The sequence below is a fragment of the Dama dama genome, chromosome 22, assembly GCF_033118175.1.
Source record: "Dama dama isolate Ldn47 chromosome 22, ASM3311817v1, whole genome shotgun sequence".
Lineage (NCBI taxonomy): Eukaryota > Metazoa > Chordata > Mammalia > Artiodactyla > Cervidae > Dama > Dama dama.
Genome location: NC_083702.1, coordinates 45,910,905 through 45,931,943, shown reverse-complemented (window position 1 = coordinate 45,931,943; position 21,039 = coordinate 45,910,905). Strand labels below are relative to the sequence as shown.

General features: G+C 47.5%; 1 protein-coding gene across 1 annotated transcript; it reads left to right on the top strand.

The window, feature by feature from the left end:
- Positions 1 to 482: 482 nt before the first annotated feature.
- Positions 483 to 18,308, top strand: ISX (intestine specific homeobox). Its single transcript, XM_061125414.1, is given in 6 exon segments — positions 483 to 1,655; positions 11,024 to 11,175; positions 13,381 to 13,497; positions 14,589 to 14,696; positions 14,812 to 15,000; positions 15,002 to 18,308. Coding segments are annotated over 6 exon segments (861 nt in total). The 5' UTR covers positions 483 to 1,462; the 3' UTR covers positions 15,104 to 18,308.
- Positions 18,309 to 21,039: the final 2,731 nt, after the last annotated feature.

Below are 21,039 nucleotides of genomic sequence, written 5' to 3'. Positions count from 1 at the left end.
CCGCTTAGGTGAGACCATGACATGACTTCCACCACACCCCCTTGGTCTGGACCTCTGTTTCCCCACACACCCCAGAAGGACCTCGGAAGATGGCTCTCAAGTCCAGGAAAGCACATCTGAAACAGACTGCCTGCAGCCAATACCCAGCAGACCGCACCCTGACCCAGCCTCCAGCCTACATATGACCCATAAATTCTCCCAGCTGAGCAAACACTTTTTATGGGGCCTGGGGACGCTTCCTGACCTCACTGTTCCCACCTTCCTGTGTCCTGCTCTGGCCTGGCCAGCTCCCCAACACTGCACCTCTCTGGGACCCCCAATCCCCATCCTTAAGTTTCCCTCCACCTCCTACCCCTTTCCCCCAACTCCCGCCACAAGGAGGGTAGAAAGTTTCTTCTCTTATCAGCCGTTTTACTGCCCCCTCCTCCCTGGTTACACAGTAATTGGGAACAGAACTCCTGGCAAGAACGGGTTGATCCTATCAGTTTGCAGTCGACAGTTTACTAGACAGAGGGAAAGGGTCCGCTCAGCGAGGTCCCAGGAGGCAGGTAAGAGGCGTGCAAATAGGAGGGGGACAGAAAGGACCCCCAAAGGAAGGGAAAGGAGCCAGGAAGGAGCCTACTGAGACGCTTGTGCAGTGAAGTTGGGGAGAGAACAGAAGAAAGTGCTGGCTGGACCAGAGACGCCAGGGGAAGTTCAGACACCAGCACTCAGCCCAGCCCCGGCACAGAGAGCCAGCCTGGTGGTGACCCCGTGACCCTCTTCAGAAGCCTCTACCTGCAGGGCGGCCAACGCACAGGTGCTTTGGGAAGAAGGCCTGTTCTGGAATCTGGGAGCCGCAGAAGCCGGAGGAATCGAGGAGGGTTTCTGGGAGCACCCCTCAAGCTTCAGTGTGGCCCAGGTCTGGGTTGGCCACCTGGGGCTCGCCAGTGGCACTCCAGCCTTCCAGAGGTCTGGCCAGAGCCAGCGGGAAAGAGCCGCACACCAGAGAAAGGGTAAAGGTGGACACTTTGCCTCCAGATCTCCTCTGGGGGCAGCCTCCCTCTTCCTTCCAGCTCTGTTGTCCTGTTCCCCACTGGCCATGACCTCAGGGTCCCTGGCCTAAGCTGGGGACTGTGAAAGTGACCACCCAGGAGAAGACCCATCACAGTAGGACTGAATTCAGTTTAGCAATGGCGATTCCCTCCATGTTGAGTCAACGAGGGCTCTAAGCCCGTGGGTACGGGTACAGCCCGACAGAAGCAGCATCCTTGATCCCAAGGTGTTTTGAGGTGACCCACAGAAGTCCCCATGGAGACATAACCGTGCTGGATCTCAACGTGAGAATCTCTGTTCACCTCTACTCACCCTCTTGATTCCAGGAGTTTCAGGAAAGCAAGGACCCCTCCACGGACATTGGCCCCTCTGCCCCCTCGCAGCTGCCCGTGAAGGGTGCCAAGGCGGACTCTGATCTCCACGGGAGATGGAGAGGAAGAGCTCGGGGTGCTGTGAGGCTCCAAAGAAACGGGGCCTGTCTTTCTCCATCGAGGACATCTTAAAGAGGCCGGCTGAGAGGAGCGATGTGGTCAGGTCGGAAGGGACAAGTGGACGGGGCACCAGACAGGCAGCAGCTGCAGATTTCGAGCCAGAGAGACCCCCACAGGACCAGCCCCAAGGTAAGTGTCTTCTGGCCAATTCTTACCCACTCCTGGGTCTGCAAGCCCCAGCTGGGCTCAGGCAGAGAGAAAGCTGCTCTGTATCAACAGAAGAGAGGACTCCAAAATTCAGAAAGATGTCAGGTACTGGGCCAGTAGCCTTAAATATCTTTCTACCTAGCCCAGAAATGGGGCTGTTCTAATTCGGCCACGAAGGCCCGGTTCACTGCAGGATGCGGGGATCTGGGGCTTGTTCCCATAACCAGGCTGTAGCTGAGAATGCTGGCCATTTATTTATGCTGGCCATTTATTTATTCTGACCATTTATTTATTTTGTGGTCGGCACCATCCTGGAGGCTGTGCATGTCTCTGACTTCAGCAGAAAATTATCACAAACTAGACTGATGAGGAACTCATCTGTGAAAGAGGAAGGGTGGCTGGTGCCCCCAGCTCACAAAGCCGCAGAGCAGAGGACCCGAGACCCAGCCGCCTGAACATCTGCTGAGGCGGTCGTGCTCTTTCCCTTCGTAAGGGGAGTCCAGCCTGCACGGCCTCTAGTGGCTGAAGCTCTGCCCCAAATCTGCCCACCCTGATCACACCCTAGGCCAGTGCTCTCCCCAGGATTTTCCCCCAAACAACAATGACCAGATCCTGGGCCCTCCTTGAGGGCTAGCTTGAGGAGGGGGCGGAGGAGGGAACATACATGTTCCTAGGATTCAGGCACCCGTGGTCAGTCTCAGCTCTCCCCCGGCCTGCCGAGCCACCCTGGCCAAGCCCGTTTCCGCTCTGGCCTCAGCTTCATCCTCAGTGAGACAGCTGAGTGAGGGAGAAAATGAAGCTGGTGATGTCTTGGGGGTCCACTGGAGTCTGACTGGTGATGAGCCTGGAGTGTCCACAAGAATGCCCTGGTCCTCTCTCCTTTCCAATGCTTTAATCCAAGGAAGGGCTTCCCCAGCGGCTCAGTGGTAAAGAATCCGCCTGCCAATGCTGGAGCTGCTGGTTTGATCCCTGGGTCAGGAAGACCCCCTGTAGAAGGAAATGGCAACCCACTCCAGTATTCTTGTCTGTGAAATCTCATGGGCAGAGGAGCCTGGTGGACTACAGTCCATGGGGTCACAAAGAGTCAGACATGGCTGAGTGACTAAACAACAGCAATCCAAGGGAAAGAAGCTCAGGGCAGCCATGATGCCTTCTCCTCCCAAACACGGAGCCCCACTCCCTCTCCCAGGTCGAGTCTCCTAAGAGGGGGTTGGCGCTCACTGGTGGTGAGCCAAGGGAAAGAGCCTGGGGTTAGGGAGGTCACGTGTCCCCAGAGAGCTAGTGGGTTTCCTAGTAGCTGACCCTATCAATAGGAAAAGGTCCCAGCTTAATTGTCAGAAGTTCATTAATATCTTCCAGTGAATTGAAGGAGCAATGAGCGTTCACAGGAACTGTTCTGCTGAGGGTCTAACCTGAGTGTCTCCTGCTGCAGCTACATAAAATCTATGTCCGTCCTCTCTGCTGGAGAGGAAGAGAGAGAGAGACCTTATTTCCCTTCCCAGAGCACTTTCCCTTCCCCTAGCCCAACACTGGCTGTTGGCAAAAAGGAGGCCAGTCATGCTGAACCTCCACTGAAGCTGCTGGAATGTTTCAGGTCAGCTAGACCCAGAGGAGACGCCCAATAAGTGCTTGGGGAAATGGCAGTCATAAGATTGGACTGAGCTTTCACAGCAATGTCATGGCCATCGTTTCCATCCATTTGTCACAGTTGTGAGCCCCACCTTAGAGCTGATGAAACCAAGAAGAGAAGATAAATCACCTGCAAAAATCACACGAGTATGTCACATTAGAATTGAATCCCGGTTTCCTGAGATCATCCACTCTAGATTATTTCTGAATGTGGCTAAAATCCATCCATCTCTCTACTAGGCTGGAATTCAGCATTTCTACTTTTTTGGCCATGCCACACAGCATTAAGGATCCTACTTCCCCAACCAGGGATCAAACCCATGCCCCCTGCAGTGGAAGCTCAGAGTCCTAACAGTTGGACTGCCAGGGAAGTCTCAGGAATCCAGCATTTCCAAAGAGACTCATGAGGGTCCCCCTGGAGGTTTTCAAGATGACTTTGAAGGTGAGGAAGGCAAAGATTATTCATGTCAATAGTCCTGTAATGACTTCTACACTAACCTTCTATTTATGATGCATGATACCAGTTACCCATTTATGGTCATGATATGAGGTTTTCTTTTAATATATATGCATTTATTTAGGGCTTTTCAGGTGGTGCTAGTGGTAAAGAACCTGCCTGCCAATATAGGAGATATGAGAAATGTGAGTTTGATCCCTGGGTAGGGACGATCCCCTGAAGAAGGAAATGGCAACTCCCTCCAGCATTCTTACCTGGAGAATCCCTTGGTCAGAGGAGCCTGGCAGGCTACAGTCCATGGAGTCACAAAAGAGTCAGACATGACTGAGCGACTACACAACAACTGTCATAGCTAAAAAGCAGACAAGGTGTAAATGAATGGGTATGTTTATGTTCCAATAAAATTTTATTTATAGTTACAGGCAGAATGCCAGGTCTGGCCTCAGGCTGTAGTTCATCAACCCCTAAAGCTATTGGCGTGACATTCAAAGTCCTTCACAGACCAGCCTTGCGGGTCCCCAAATTCATCCCCCATCACAGCCTGCCTGCCCCTCACCCTCCAGGCACACGGAGCATCTCTCTCACTTTCAATCTTTCAAGCCCTTTTACATCTCCAAACTTTGCCCTTTAAAACCCTCACTCCTGTTTCCCCTTCTTCCTCCTTTTCCTCTTCCTTCCCTCATCCTCTCCTCTATATGAGCTTCCTTTAGCTGCTGTGCCAATTACCACAAACTGAATGGCTTAAAACAACAGAAACTTGTCATGTTAGAGTTTCAGAACCAGAAGTCCAAAACCAAGGTGTTGGTAGGGTTAATTCCTTCCAGAGGCGCCAAAGGAAAACCTACTCAGTGCCTCCCTCCCAGCTCCCCCTGGCTGCCAACAATCCACACCGTCTTTGGCCTGTAGACACATCATCCCACACTCTGAGTCCATGGTCTCTTGGCCTTGACCTTGGGCTCTATGTGGAATCCCCCTCTCCTTTATCTCATAAGGACACATGTCACTAGACAAAGAAACTACCCTAAATCCAGGAGAGTCACATCTTAAGATCCTTGGCCTAATCGCACCTTCAAAGACCTTATCTGCATATAAGGTCACCTTCACAGGTACCAGGGGTTAGAACTGAGATGTTTCTTCTTGAGAGGAGGACGATTCAACCCACTCCATCTTTCCTCACTCCTTCATCCCCCTCATTTTCCTCATTCCCCTTCCTTCCTTGTCCCTGTCCCCTTTCTTCTCTCTTTCCCGCCTCCCTCCTTCCTTCCTCATCCTCTCCTCCCCGCCCACACTGCCTAGAACTAAAGACAGTGGACTGTCCGCTCTGCTCTGGGCCCTGGAGAGGGAGCCCTGACTCAGGGCTGGGCCGTCTTCTTCTTGCTGTTCCTCTTCTCTCACACTGTTCCATGCTCGGGTGATGGTTCTTTATGACTCTTCATAGATCATTTTTGGTCTCCATACGAAGAACTCTCAAAGTTTCCCTTTTCAGTTTTTAAATCCCTACTGTATTCCTACAGAGTGTATACTTTCCCAGATATGCCTTGTAGTGGGGCTTTCCTGGTGGCTCAGATGGTAAAGAATCCACCTGCAATGTGGGAGACCTGGGTTCGATCCCAACCCCTGGAGGGGGGCATGGCAACCCACTCCAGTATTCTTGCCTGGAGAATCCCCATGGACAGAGGAGCCTGGTGGGCTACAGTCCATGGGGTCACAAAGACCATAGGATCGTGGACAGGACTGAGTGACTAGGCACATATGCCTTGTAAGGTGGGAGTTGGTCATCATATTTTTGGCCAGAAGTGGCTCTTCTCCCTGTTACAAGACCCAGGACTTTGGCTACCTCTAATCTGGGCACTCTGCAGGTTTGCATTTAGGTTGGCCTTCTGTGTGTATTTTCACAGAGATAAGAGTTAGCTGACTTCCTCCTCAGTCCTTGGCAGGAAGGACAACTAAACATGAACTCTCCCATTGAATAGAAACAAGTTCTGTAGCTCTTCCCAGGTCACATCAGGGAACCTCCCCCAGTGTTACAGCTGGTGTCGGGTCTGGTCCCCTGCTTTGTCACAAGTATGAAATGGAAAGGAACAAGGTGCAGGCTCCCTTTGGGGCCCTCCAGCAGGCTGAGGACACCTTCTAGACAAGACAGGTGGCTTGCAGAGAGGCACCTCCCAGGGCAGAATGTGCCAGCCTTTTTCCCCCAGATTGGTCCTGGACTTCTACAATTACCTGTGCCCGCAGCATGCAAGGCATGCTCTTTGGCTCAGCATTCAAGGCTCTTCACTCTCCCCTTTAACAGTGTCATCTGCTTTCTCCCCAGTCCTCACTTCCATGGGTATGGGAGCCTGGATCTTCTTCCAACCACTGCTTTAGGATGACAAGGACAAGGCTCATTTCAGGAGTCTTAGCCCAGGTGCAAAGCCCCCTGGGGCCTCTAGCTGAGTGGCCAAGGCCAATTAGCAGACCTCAGAGAAGGAGCAATCAGGGGAGGGAGCCATGCACAAAGAAACATCAGTTTATAATTAGGTGGCCTAATTACCTGTGTAAATTGTGTATTTCTTATGATCAATGTGCTAAACGGCTCAGGTTTAATTAAGTTCTGCTGACTCGGTCTCTTTGAAGACCCACTGAAGTGTGATCACAGCTCAAGCAATTAATAACCTGTGAGGAGCAACTTGAGAGAGGTGGCAGTTCCCTGCCTCCTTCATCCCCCCTCTTCCCACCCTCCCCTGAGTGTCCTCGGATGGGGTTCCATACCCCCGTTGTCCTCACTGAGCCAGGGCTGGAAACTCCCAGCCCTTCTCCACGATTAAGAATCATCCTGTGTGATGGGCATTCCATCCATGAACTGGTTCTTCCAGCTTCCTGTTTAATGAGGTTCCTTGTGGTTCCAAACTACTACGTTCTTTCAGCGTCCTGTGTCCTGCCTTCTTCTCTGTTCTGTAATTCATTTATGCTGTTCTTCCTGCCCTCACCAGGTTCCTCTCTTATCACCTACTATGGTCTGTAACCCAAGCATCAGGCTTGCTGGCCCCCCTCCCTCCTTTCCTAAAGCAGCTCTTGCATTTGATGGGAAAACTGAAGTGTCAACCGTCACCTTTCCTGAGCCAACCACTCAGCTTCTGCTCTTCCCCCTCCCCGCTTCCCTGTGAACCACGAGCAACTCACTCTTCTCTGAATCACTGCCTGGAGCTCCAGGGCAACATCCTCTCCACTGGTCATCCTTCTTGCCAGGCACCAAGAAGGAGATGGGTGTGGGCCAGCCTTCCCTTTCTCTTACTTTTCCTGTACTTCCAGTTTTCCCAACACCATCAAATTCAGCTCTATGACCGATGGATACTCATTTTCCTAGAGATATGTGGCAATTAGAGGAAAGTACAACAGAAGGAGAAACTTAAAGTGAGGCCCAGAATATGACTTCATCCAGAACCCAATGGGAAAACTTGTAAGGGAGCCCTATCCAACAGAACTTTCTCTGATGATGGAAATGTTTTCTATCTATGCTCTCTCTCATACGGTAGCCACTAGCACAGGTGGTTATAACCATTGTGGCTAAGGAACTCTATTTTTCATTTTATTTTATTTATTTTATTTAAATAGCTATAAGCAGATAGTGGTTACCATGTGAACAATGCAGATCTAAAGAGTTGAACTTCTAATAAGGTCCAGCCTTAATCCTATCCTTATTTCCCTGACGTCAGATTCAAGTCTATCTGTCTCCCAAAACTGTTCTTCTGATTGGGTGTCACTAGCCATATTTCAGGGGCCCCCACTCACTGGGGGTGATGTCAGCTCCAGGATTCCTCTCCCTACCACTCCTTTTTACAGTTCTCCAATTTAGACATATTCAATTTCAAATAACATCCCAAGAAGGATTGTATGGAGATAATCAGTGTTGACTACTGACACCCCAAGAACCCATGCAAAGTCTTGGGAGAAGGGCTTTGGCCCTTGAGTCCTTCAGGCTGGTCCACTTGGGGCTCTGCCTCCATCTTACCAACCATGTATATTTTAGACAACCCTCTTTCTTTACAGGAGAAGTGACTACATCTGTTGGACACACACATATACACCCTGTCACCATGATTGAGAGATCATCATCTCTCAAGAATAAACATTTGTCCTGAGGATGTTGAGTTCAAAGTTAATGAGAATAAATATTTTTCTAACTGGCTTATAACTGACAGGCAGCCCCTCTCCGCAAAGTCAACAATCACATTATTTTGCCAAGGAGGGCTCAGATCCTTTTCTTATAACCTTATCTCCAGGTTATGTCCTTCTGATCCTCTAGGAACTAGGGGGAAAGCTGTATTTGTCTTATTAGCTGCTTCCTTACTTACACAAATGGAAACTTGAGATAATTATTTTATTAAGGAGTCTATACTTAGTCATGGACACTTGTTTGCCTAAGTTTCCTTCTGGGGAAAAAGCAAGAGATGGCTTATTTTTGCTATTTTCTTAATAACTTTTTAAAATATGTATTTATTCAGCTTTCTGACTCCTTAGTTGCAGCATGTGGGATCTAGTTCCCTGACCAGGGGCCGAACTCGGCCCCCTGTATTGGGAGCACAGAGTCTTAGTCACTGGAACACTAAGCAAGACCCTATTTTTGTTATAATTTAAAATCTGTTTCTAATCCTCTGTTCTCCATGTTGCTTACTTTCCTGTATTCCAGCTCTACACCTTACCTTTTCGGTTCAGTATCCTCTATTCCAAAGTTCTATATTCTTAGAAGAATCCCAGGTGCATGTTATCCTGAACCTCCGTTTGCCCATCCAACCTGAAATCTTCCATTCTGTGAATTTTCTGGTAATTTTCTATAAAGCTGCACTGTATCATTACAGTTATCTAAAACGCTGACCTGGGGAATGAATGAATGAGAGACTGTCAGCACAGCTCATTCATCTTTGTTCTCCTGCAGGCAGGCCCCCTGTGCCTAGCATAAAAGACATTCACTAAGGTCTTGGCAATGGATTCATGCCTCCCATTTCTGTCTGCACCAACTCTGGTTGTGTTTGGCTCTGCCCCTTAAATGCACCACCAGCTCCAAACAGAGAATAAATCTCTCTTTTTTTTTTAATTAAAAAGTACAGTGGACTTGAGGAGAGAACGGGAGATAGAAGAGGTAAGAGATCAGATCATATCAGCTGGTTCAAAATCCAACAGCTTCCTCCAAGGGGTAATTATGTTTGAAATCTCACCGTCCACAACCCCTAAGAAGCTTCCAAGAGTCAGGAAAATGAGTAAAATTACTTTGAGGGGATAAAAAAAAATGGACTAATAACAATGAGGGGTAGTTGGGAGGGGGGAGATGAGTGGCTGGACCTAGAGTCTGTCATAGAGAATGAAGTAAGTCAGAAAGAGAAAAACAAATATCATATATTAATGTGTGTGTGTGTGTGTATATATATATATATATATATGGGATCTAGAAAAATGGTACAGATGAACCTATTTGCAGGGCAGGAATAGGAACACAAATGTAGGGAACGAACATACGGACACAGTGGGGTGGGGAGAGTGGACTGAATTGGAAGAATAGCCTTGACATAAGTACACTGGTGGTTTAGTCTCTAAGTCGTGTCCAACTCTTATGATCCCACAGATTGTAGCCCCCAGGCTCCTCTGTCCTTTACAGGCAAGAATACTGGACTGGCTTGCCATTTCCTTCCCCAGACATAAGTACACTACCGTGCGTAAAGCAGATAGCCTGTGGAAACCTGCAGGGTAGCACAGGGAGCTCAGCTCACTGCTCTGTGATGGCCTAGAGGGGTGAGATGGTAGCAGTTTCAGAGGGAGGGGGGAATATGTATACATATAGCTGTTTCTCCAGTAATTTGGCCACTTGATGTAAAGAGCTGACTCACTGGAAAAGACCCTGATGCTGGGAAAGAATGAAGGCAAAAGGAGAAGGGGGTGGCAGGGGATGGGATGGTTAGATAGCATCACCAACTCAATGGGCCTTAATCTGAGCAAACTCCCGGAGATAGTGGAGGATGGGGAAACCTCATGTGCTGCAGTCCATACAGTCACAATGAGTTAGACACATCATAGCAACTGAACAACAACATAGCTGACTCACTTTGTTGTACAACAGAAACTAACATAACATTGTGAAGCAATTATACTCCAATAAAAAATAAATAAAATAAAATCAGAGGTTAAAAAAAAGGGCAGACTATGGAAGGCACTTGTCAATTCTTAGAAATTCAGGAGTAACTCAGCCAGAAGTGTTATCCTCAGCAGAAATCTCTCCTTCATCCATCTACCTTTTGCCCAGCCATCTGGACCCCCAGGCAAGGCTGAGGCCAGGTCTTTCAAGCCTCCACCTGAAGAGAAAGAGAATTGCAGAGTGCCAGGGTGGATTTGGCCTTAGTGATTTGATCATTCAACCCCTCTCCACTCCCCCATTCTACAGATGGGGAGACTGAGGCCCAGAGAGTAAATAAAATACGGCCCAAGCAAGGACCAGGGTCCTGGAGCCTCAACTCATGCTCAGTGCCCCTCTCACCACCTCCTTGCTTCCCTGGGATGGGCTCTCAGTCCTGTTTCCCCATAGCCCCTCAATCCAGTGACCTCAGCCACCTCCATGGTGTGTGTGTTAGTATTCTTGTGCCTGAGGGAGAAGCGCCTTAAGTAGCAAGTGAAAGACCACTATGACCGGTTGAGAGAGAGACTGTGGAAGAAAGGAAAAAGCTTTTTTTTCTGCACTAGGTCCCACCTATGATGTAGCATCCCTGAGTGGGCCTGAGACTGGACAGGTGGCTCGAAACAGGCTGTCAGGGGCTGACTACTGAGGTTTTTCTGTAAAGGGCTAGATGGTAACTATTTTAGATTTTGCAGTCTCTGTTTCAGCAACACAACTTTGCCATTATAGCACAAAAACAGCCAGAGATAATACATAAACCAATGTGTCAGGCTGAGTTTCAATAAAACTTTATTTCTAAAAACAAATAGAGGGCCAGATGTGACCGCCCAGGCTGTGGTTTGCCATTCCTTGTTACAGACAAGGGAAATTTGTTTGAAGGCATCTGAGCAGCAGAAAGGACAAAGAAGTTTCTAGAAGGTCATCTTGGCCACACCGTCCAGGATGGACAGAGGGAGTCAACCTAGGGGGAGGGTTTCTTGGAGAGAGAACATTGTAAAAGGCCAAGCCTAAGAAGCCAGAGGCCAAGTTGTGGCAACAGTGGCTTAATGGGTACGACAAGGCAGCACAAAAGCTTCACTGAGACGAAGGTCACTAACCCAGCTTGGACTCTCCTCCCTCCAGAGGGGAAGAAGGGTAAGCGGAGGATCCGAACCACCTTCACCACAGAGCAGCTGCAGGAGCTGGAGAAGATCTTCCACTTCACTCACTACCCTGATGTCCACGTCCGCAACCAGCTGGCGGCCAGGATCAACCTCCCAGAAGCTCGTGTGCAGGTACAACCATCCCCCTCCCTCAACCCCCCTCCGCAATGCCCTTGGGGGCATGGGTGAGACCCCAGGTATCCTGCACCCTCTGGGACTGCCCCCATTTGAAATTTTCCATTGGCTTTATCCCATGAATACAGTTATTTTGTCCAAACATCACTTTCCAGGAAATGAGGTCACCATAGTTATAAGATGCTTCCTTTCCTTGGAGGACAGACATGGAGGGGTTTTTATGATGATGGCCATTGGCATCTGCTTCCACTCCCTTCTTCTCCACTTTACTGTCCTTCCAAAGCATCATTCACCACACAATCTCATTCACAAAATAGGTCTTGACAATCTAGACGAGGGCTCAACAGACTTCTTTTATAAGGGACAAGGTGCTAATTATGTTAGGCTTTGTGAGGCCATATGGTCACTGTCATAACTATTCAATTCTGCCCTTGTAGCACAAAAACAGCTATAGTTTACAACATATAAACAAATGAGCATGTTCCAATAAACTTTACTGATGAGTACTAAAATTTGAATTTTGTGTCATTTGCATGTCACCAAATTTAGATTCTTTTCCCCAACCACTTAAAAATGTGTAAACCATACTTAGCACAAGGGATGTACAAAAACAGGTGGGAAGCCAGAGTTAAGGTTAACTCTGCCAGCCTCTGACTTGGAACACATGGGTATCACTCTGGCAGCATCACAGAGAAGTGGCAAGGACGCCCCATGGTCAGAGACCTAATCTGTAATCTGTCATTTCTCCTCCCCCCACACCCCTCAAGTGTCTAGGCTTCCTCTGTGGTTAGACATACAGCAGCCCCTCATCAATGGTATGCCCCACTCTCTTTGCACACCCCCAGTTCTGCAAGTATTGCTCTAACAAATCTAAAACCAATTGTTACATATTTGCACTCTCTCTAAAACAGTTTTCTAAATAACTCTTCATTTTTTTTAACAAATATGATGGGGGGACTGTACTCAACATCTTTTTTTATAACTTAATTTTTAATGAATAAACAATCTTTGAAAAACAGAAAAATACAATTCTTATTTTATATTGGAGTATATTTGATTTACAATGTTGTGTTAGTTTCAGGTGTACAACAAAGTGATTTAGTTACACATTACATAGATCTATTCTTTTTCAGATTCTTATCCCATATAAGGTTATTACAGAGTACTGAGCAGAGCTCCCTGTGATATACAGTAGGTCTTTGCTATCTAATTTATATAAAGTAGTGTGTATATGTTAATCCCAATGTCCTAATTTATCCCTTCTCCTCTCCACCTTTCAATATCTTGTAATAACCTATAATGGAAGAGAATGTTAAAAAGGAATACATATATTTGTATGTATACATATAACTGAATCACTTTGCTGTACATCTGAAACTAACACAACATTGTAAATCAATTATATTTCAATACTTTCTCAAAATATACAATGGACTTATTAAATTCAAAACCTGCACCAAGGTCCACATCAATATTCCACCCTTCATTTCATCCAAGCCTACTTTTCTTCTGGTCAAGGCCCACCCCTGTCTGGACTTCACCCCTTTTACTTCCCATTTGAAATCAGTCACCAACTAGGTGGGTAGCATCTACATCTAGTGTAAAGCCCAGAATTCAGCACTGCCTCAGCAGAATGACCAAGTGCAAATGGCCATGTGTCACAGACAGTCAGGGTGCCCATGAATACAGGCAACCCTCAACAGCCAACCTATAGATACCAGACGCCTCATTGGGGTTTCAAACTGGTGGCCCACCAGCAGGTAAGAGCCCACTGATGGGTTTTCTCTGATCTGCTTGGTTTTTTAAATCTCAGAGCTTTCACAGAAAAATCGAGATTTCTGCCTTAGAAGTTGGATGAAGCTGCAGCGCCGGCCTCACATTTCCACATGGTGGCTATTGGCTGAGGCTGAGACGCTGCCCCCTTCAGCCTCTGTTCACCCTGGACCCCACCACTCCCAGTTACAGGGCATCCTGCTGGTTCACGCTCCCTCCTCCAGCCCCTGTAGGCATGGAAGGTTGTGTGACCTCGGATCCCCTCTCCCAAGGCAGATCAGATCCAAAGAAATCATGGCTGCCGTTGAGCTTTCTAAACTGTAAAGGGATGGTCCCTTGGAAGGCGCCGTCATCATGTATTTTGAGGAGAGAAACTGGATGGAGAAAAGCCCCTTTGCTTATCTCCATCCTCTCTTGCCTTCATCTCAGATCTGGTTCCAGAATCAGCGAGCCAAGTGGCGGAAGCAGGAGAAGACAAACAGCCTTGGGGCTTCGCAACCGCTGAGTGAGGCCGGCTTGGCCCCGCCCACAAACCCGGACGTGGCCGTGAGTGGCTGACGCACGCGGGGGGCGGGGCTGGGGCGGGGCTGGGGGTGGGGTCACTGTCTGGGACCTTCTCATCCAGATTGGAACACCTCGGGGGACTCTGTTCACTGTTCAGTTTAGTTCAGTTCAGTTCAGTAAAACAGTCGAGTCCGACTCTTTGCGACCCCATGGACTGCGGTACACCAGGCTTCCCTGTCCATCACGAACTCCCGGAGCTTACTCAAACTCCACTGTAAACATTGGCAATTCTTTTAGGAAGAGCGTGGGCATGGATGCCTAGGAAACCTGCTAAAGTCTCTGCCTCTGTCCCCGTGTCCTCATCCACTGAGTGACCATCACAATCCTCTTCCTCTTCCAGGGACTGACTTGTACTACTTGTGTAAAACGTCCCAGTTTATGGAGCAGGGTCACAGAGTAAAGGGCATTGTGTGGGAATGGAGCCCATTGGCTCTGGAGTCAGGCTGCCAAGACCCAGGTTTGAATCGCAGCTCTGCCCTAAGCAGTATGTGACCTGGAAGAGTCGTTGTGCCCCTCAGAGGACAGTCATAGATTTGATGAGGATGAAATGACTAAGCCTTGAAGAATGTCTGCCACCCAGGAAGTGGTTGCTAAAAATTAAACGTTCATCAAGTCAACAAATTTGGAGTGTGTACCAGATGCTAGTGCTGGATTCAGATCCAGCCCTGAATATTCATTGGAAGGACTGATGTTGAAGCTGAAACTCCAATACTTTGGCCACCTGATGCGAAGAACTGACTCATTTGAAAAGACCCTGATGTGGGGAAAGATTGAAGGCGGGAGGGGAAGGGGACGACAGAAGATGAGATGGTTGGATGGCATCACCAACTCAATGGACATGAGTTTGAGTAAACTCTGGGAGTTGGTGATGGATAGGGAGGCCTGGCGTGCTGCAGTCCATGGGGTCACAAAGAGTCGGACACGACTGAGCGACTGAACTGAACTAAACCAGATGTCAAACAGAGGCGAGACAGCAGTGCAGAAAACAGACAGTCCTGTGGTTAACGATTTGTTCAAACCCACAATGACTCTATGAGGTAGGATTTTTAATTTATCCATTTTTGCTGATGCAGAAACTGGACTCTGAGAAGCAAAGTGACTTTTCCGAGACAAACGGTTGCTGTAAATGCTGGAATGAGGACCAGGTTTCCTGGCCCCCCTGGGCAAGTGCTTCTCCCCAGGTTGGTCTCCCTATCCACCCCGAGCTGCTGGAGAGTCACCGGGAAAGGCTGGGAAGTTGAGGGACAGCATGGAGTGAAGCTGGCTGACCCCTCTCCTGGCCTTTCCTTCTGACAGGGCCCCACGCTGCCACCCCCTGCACAGCCCAGGCTGCTTCCTCTCACCAGGTGCTGTCCACCAGCTCAAGGTCAACTGACCTCTGCCTGGCTCCCCGCCCAGATCACCCTCCTCCCATGCCACCCATGGGAGACACAGCCTCTGCCAGGCCCTCTCATCATCCAGCAGACCTGCATCCCTACACTCTGCTTTGTTCCCACCTCCACACCCCAGAGGAGGCAGCATCTGTACCACCTCCATAACAGAGACTGGACATCCTCTCCTGCGTGGAGCCTCTCTCCTCTCCAGGTGAAAACAGGTGGCGGGAAAGTAACCAGGTCTCTGGGGGAATCAATCTCATGATTCAGAGATGACCCACAGTTCAGGAAGCCACCCTGAGCATGTCCTTTGGCAGGTTGCTTCGGATTCAGCAGCAAGGTGACCAATAAAGGAAGCTCTGCTCTCTCCTGGCCAGTGTGGCCCTCCTGCTTCAGACAACAGATGCTATGTGAGGTCTCAGGATGAGCCCTGGAAGGAGGAGGTTGCCCTCTTGCACCTGTGTTTCCTTTATGTGGTTGTGTGACCTCCAGCCAGTCGTTCACCCCTCTGGACTTCATCTGTAACACAGGCTGTTGCACAAGATGACTCCTGAGCACCCTTCTGGCCCTTACCTTGGTGAGATGAACCATGGTGAGAACAGCACAGAGAAGGCCAAAGAGAGGTTGTTTGTTCATTCACTCATAAGACACTTATTAAATGCCTACTGAGTGCTTCATACATGGAACTGGATATTGGCATGAACAACTGAGGCTCTGCCCACAGGAGCTCAGTCCAGGATGACCAAAAGGGTAATGCTGACCTTCCCCTGCAGGCAGAACATTCGCTCAATGACCTTGCAAGAGGTCCACAGTTAATGCATTCTGTTAGGGATTGATATGAATGTTCTAAAGAGGAAGAGAAATATAGAAACATTTCTTTAAAACTTTAAACAGAATTTAGTGTCTTTGGTTATTCTGCCGGGCTGGGGATGGATGTTGTCATTTCTGGTTTGGATGAAGGGAAAGATAGTAAGCTGTAATCACAGTTCATCTTCCCAGGACCTTGCAAGGGGCCCAGTTAGAAAGCCAGCCTCATTCTATGCTGAAAAGTCTAAGAAAGAGGGAGAGAAGGAGACAGAGAAATTGATTTTTTTTTAATATAAGGAATTGGCTTTCACAGTTATAGAAGCCAAAAAGTCCCATGAGCAGCAGTTGGCCAATTGAAAATGGAGACCCAGGAGAGCAGAGGGTATCAGCTCCAGTGTGAGACTGAAGGCAGAAGCTCCATGTCCCAGTTCAAAGACAATAAGGCAGAGAGAGCAAATTCTTCCTTCTCCCACAGTTTCGTTCTATTCAGCCCTCAATGGACTGAATGAGGTCCACCCACATGGGGGAAGGCCATCTGCTTTACTCAGTCTGCTGATCACAATGTTCGTCTCATCCAGAAACACCTTCACAAACATACCCAGAATAATGTGTAGTTGAATATCTAGTTACCCTGTGGGCCAGTCATGTTGACACACAAAATTAACCATCCCAGGCCCCATCCCCTTTCCTAGTCACACATCCTCCCTCCAGGCATAAGGGGTTCAGGTGACCAGAATGCCTCAGCTTCAGTACAGATGTGAAAGCTGGTTTTGGGGGGCCACCTCTTCCACTCTAGGTGTTCCTTTTCCCCCAATAACTATTTTCTTCCCTTCACCTTATATCTGAGGGGCAAATGAATCACTTTAGCACTCTTACCAGCTGTGAAAACTTGGGCAAGAGACACATTACCAGCACTTCCCTGGTGGTCCAGTGACTAAGACTCTAAGTTCCCAATGCAGGAGGACTGGGTTCAATCCCTAGCCAGGGAACTAGATTCCACATGCCATAACTAAAGATCCCTCATGCTGCCAGCGAAGATCAAAGATCCTGCATGCCGCAACTAAGACCCAGTGCAACCAAAGGAAAAAAAAATAAACAGAGAGAGAGAGAAACACATTCCCTCTGTGTATCTGTTCCTTGGAGAGCAAGTTTCTTGTCTCTGAGGGTTTCTCTATTACATGAGTTAATAAGCATGTGCATATGCATACTCTGTATCCAACTCTTTGCAACTCCACAGATGGTAGCCCACTAGGCTCCTCTGTCCATAGCATTCTCCAGGCAAGAATCCTGAAAGTTGGTTGCCATATCCTACTCCAGGGGATCTTCCAAACACAGGGATCAAACCCCTGTCTCTTGTGTCTCCTGCAGTGTCAGGGGATTCTTTATCACTGAGTCACCAGGGAAGTCCAAATGAGATAATACATTGTGGTAGATGGTAAGCACAGGTATTAAGAAAAAAGTCATTTTCCCAACTCTCCCTTCTACCTCCTTCAACTTCTGATCTTGAGCAGCTATAGGCATCCCAGACTCTTTCCCAGGAGCTCTTAAACCAGCTTTCAGGAAGTCAAGGAACTCTGAAAAGAGTAAGCAAAATTGTGTGTGTGTGTTTATTTTTCCCAGGCAAAACATTCATTGTTTCCATCAACTTTTCAAAGAGGTTTCAGCTAACAACAATAATAATAAAGGTTTCCTGTTACACATATCTGAGTCAGACCCAATAGGATCCTATTCTAGCTCTGTGGACTAGAGGCATGAGAGAAGTGAAGGGGTCATTTTTTTAAAGGTACTGAAACCGCATATTTCAGATTGAGACTTGAACTCATTTTCTTTTAATTGAAAGCACATACCTGGTCTCAGGACTTACTGAAGCTCAAGTTCTTTATGTCTCAGCACAGAAAGAATGCAGTGAAAGACAAAGCGATAGGTAAGAAGTGGACTTATTTAGACAGACACACGCTCCACAGACAGAATGCAGTCCATCTCAAAAGGTGAGACTGGCCCTGGGAGAAACACACTCTACAGACAGAGTGTGGGTCACCTAAGAAGGCAAGAGGCCCCAAAATATGGGGTGGTCAGTCTTAATGGGGGGGGCTTCCCAGGTGGAGGTAGTGGTAAATTGCCTGCCAATGCAGGAGACAAAAGAGGTGCTGATTAGTTTCCTGGGTCGGGAAGATCTCCTGGAGGGTGGCATGGCAACTGTTAGGTAGTTAGAATAGGAAACAGGAGTTCAGAATGGTGGTGGCTAAAAGACAAGGAAGGGAAAAGCCCGCGAAAACAGAACAAAGGAAGGTCAAAGAAAGTTCCAAGGACCGGAGTGAGGACCTCAGGTAGAACAAACAGCTCTCCTGGCTAGCCTAATTTACACAGGGCAGGCCCAGGGGGAGGAAAGACGTATAAAAAGAGGAGCCAAAGGGCCAGGGCTCTTTCTTCTCTTCCTGTCTTTGGGTCGGCATGCCCTCACGCCTCGAGGATGGATTTTCCTGCTATTTTCTAAATAAAACTGAGTTGTAACACTGATCTGTCTAAGAGCTATAACACAGTCTGTTCGAGAACCGAGAGTTATAACACAGTCTGTCCAAGAGCTGTGATGCACCAAGGGCTTTAATATCCGTCACTTCAAATTTTTGTTTAGACGAGACAGAACCAAGGAGATTACACTCACCTGACAGCAACCCACTAGAGTATTCTTGCCTGGAGAACCCCATGAACAAAGGATCCTGGCGGGCTGCAGTCCACAGGGTCACAAAGAGTCTGACATGACTGAAGCGACTGAGCCCGCACAGCTTAATCGCCTGGGTCATTTCACAGGCTAATGAGTGGGCGAATTATTCCAATTATTTTGGGGGAAAGTGAAAGTGTTAGTCGCTCAGTCGTGTCTGACTTTTTACAATCCCATGAACTGTAGTCCCACCAGGCTCCTCTGTCCATGGAATTCTCCAGGCAAGAATATTGGAGTGGGTTGATGGTCCCTTCTCCAGGGGATCTTCCCGACCCAGGGATCAAACGCAGGTCTTGCACATTTTGGAGCAGTGAAAGGGACTTCCAGGAATTCCACCGCCCACTTTTTGATCTTTTATGGTAGGCCTTGGAACTGTCACGGCTCTGCTAGGTGTGTCATTCAACGTATGTTAATGTATTGTGTGTGTGTGTGTGTATGTGTGTGTTAGTTGCTCAGTCGTGTCCGACTTTGCGACACCATGGACTGTAGCCCGCCAGGCTCCTCTGTCCATGGAATTCTCTAGGCAAGAATACTGGGGTGGGTTGCCATTCCCTTCTCCAGGGAATCCTCCCAACCCAGAGATCGAACACTGGTCTCCCTCACTGCAGGCAGATTCTTTACTGTCTGAGCCACCACAATGAGCATATAATGAGTCTCAAGTCCTACTGGAAGTCGAATCTTCAACTACCTTGGACCTAGTTAGTTCTAAACAGTTCTGTCTCGTATCTTCAAGGGCTATGTCATTCTTTTAAAGGTTCTGCCCTGCCCCCCTTCCCTCCTGTTTCAGTTCAGTTCAGTTCACTTAGTCGTGTCCGACTCTTTGCAAACACATGGACTGCAGCACACCAGGCCTCCCTGTCCATCACCAACTCCCAGAGTTTACTCAAACTCATACCCAATGAGTTGGTGATGCCATCCAACCATCTCATCCTCTGTCGTCCCCTTCTCCTCCCGCCTTCAATCTTTCCCCACATCAGGGTCTTTTCAAATGAGTCAGTTCTTCGCATCGGGTGGCCAAAGTATTGGAGTTTCAGCTTCAACATCAGTCCTTCCAATGAACACCCAGGACTGATCTCCTTCAGGATGGACTGGTTGGATCTCCTTGCAGTCCAAGGGACTCTCAAGAGTCTTCTCCAACACCACAGTTCAAAAGCATCAATTTTTCGGCACTCAGCTTTCTTCACAGTCCAACTCTCACATCCATATATGACTACTGGAAAAACCACAGCCTTGACTGGACAGTCTGTTTCAATAAGACCATATAAATATAAAATGAACAAGTGCTAAAATTTTATCTAACTCACTAATTAATGGGGAACAAGCAACACATCAGAATAGTTCAAAGGAGAACTCAAAGAACAGACATGGAGCAGAGGCAATCAGGAATGCTGAAATGAATTACAAATAGAGATGAAAAGGTTCAACGGCCATATGGAAGTAATCAATAGCATTTCAACGGGACACAATTCATTTGCATTTCTATGGACAAGAATTATTTGCTTTAGTACTAACTTTTTATCAATTTAAAGAGTGGGAAAACAGTTCACAAACAATGGAATGGGCTGAAATTCTAAAAGAGTGTGCTAGACAGAGCAATCTTTTAATGCCCATTTCAAAGTCTTTCACATTTTTCCTGACCTGAAGTTGCTTAATCTCTCTGAGTATATCAGGACCTGCCTCAGAGGTTAGCTGTGAGACTATATTAGATCAGATAGCAAGTTTTTTGTACTTGTAAAACACTGTGACGTTAGGAAATGATTATTGCCATTCAAACTCCTCTAAGGACTTCTCTGGCAGTCCATAGGTTAGGATTTTGCCTTCCAATGCAAGGTGTGCAGACTTGATCCCTAACTGGTGAGCTAAGATCCTACATGCTTCCTGGCCGAAAAAGCCAAAACATAAAACAGAAACAATATTGTAACAAACTCAACAAAGGCTTTAAAATTAGTTGACATCCAAAAAAAAGAAAAAAAAAAAAAACTTTAAACAAAGAAAATACAAACTCCTCTAGAACTCAAGCTTAGAAGTCCACATCTAGAAAGTGTTTAGAAATACAGTGCATGCTAACTTCAATCATATCCAACTCTTGGTGACCCGACAGGCTCCTCTGTCCATGGGATTTTCCAGGCAAGAATACTGGAGTGAGTTGCCATGCCCTCCTTCAGGGGATCTTCCAAACCCAGGGATCGAACCCCTGTCTCTTAAGTCTCCTGCACTGGCAGTTGGGTTATTTACCACTAGTGCCACCTGGGAAGTCCAGAAATACAGTAACATTTCTTTAACATTCATTGACCTTTTTTGGTTCAATTTTTCAAAAGCCTAAACAAGCCATAGAGAATGGGCAAAGAGCAGAAATAAAAGATTCACAGAAAAAACATACAAATGGATACTAAACATACGAAAATGGCCTCAACCTCATCCATCATTTTAAAATGTAAGTAAAACAGTAATACATTTTTTTTTACCTTTCAGGCTGGCAAATATTTCAAAGTGTTGGTGAAGGCTTGATGAAAGTCACCCTCGTATATAATGAAGTAGGAATTGGTAAATTATTTTGGACAGTAACTTGACAACTACTAACATCCTAAATGTGCATCTCTTTGACTCAGTAAATTTTTTGTAAGA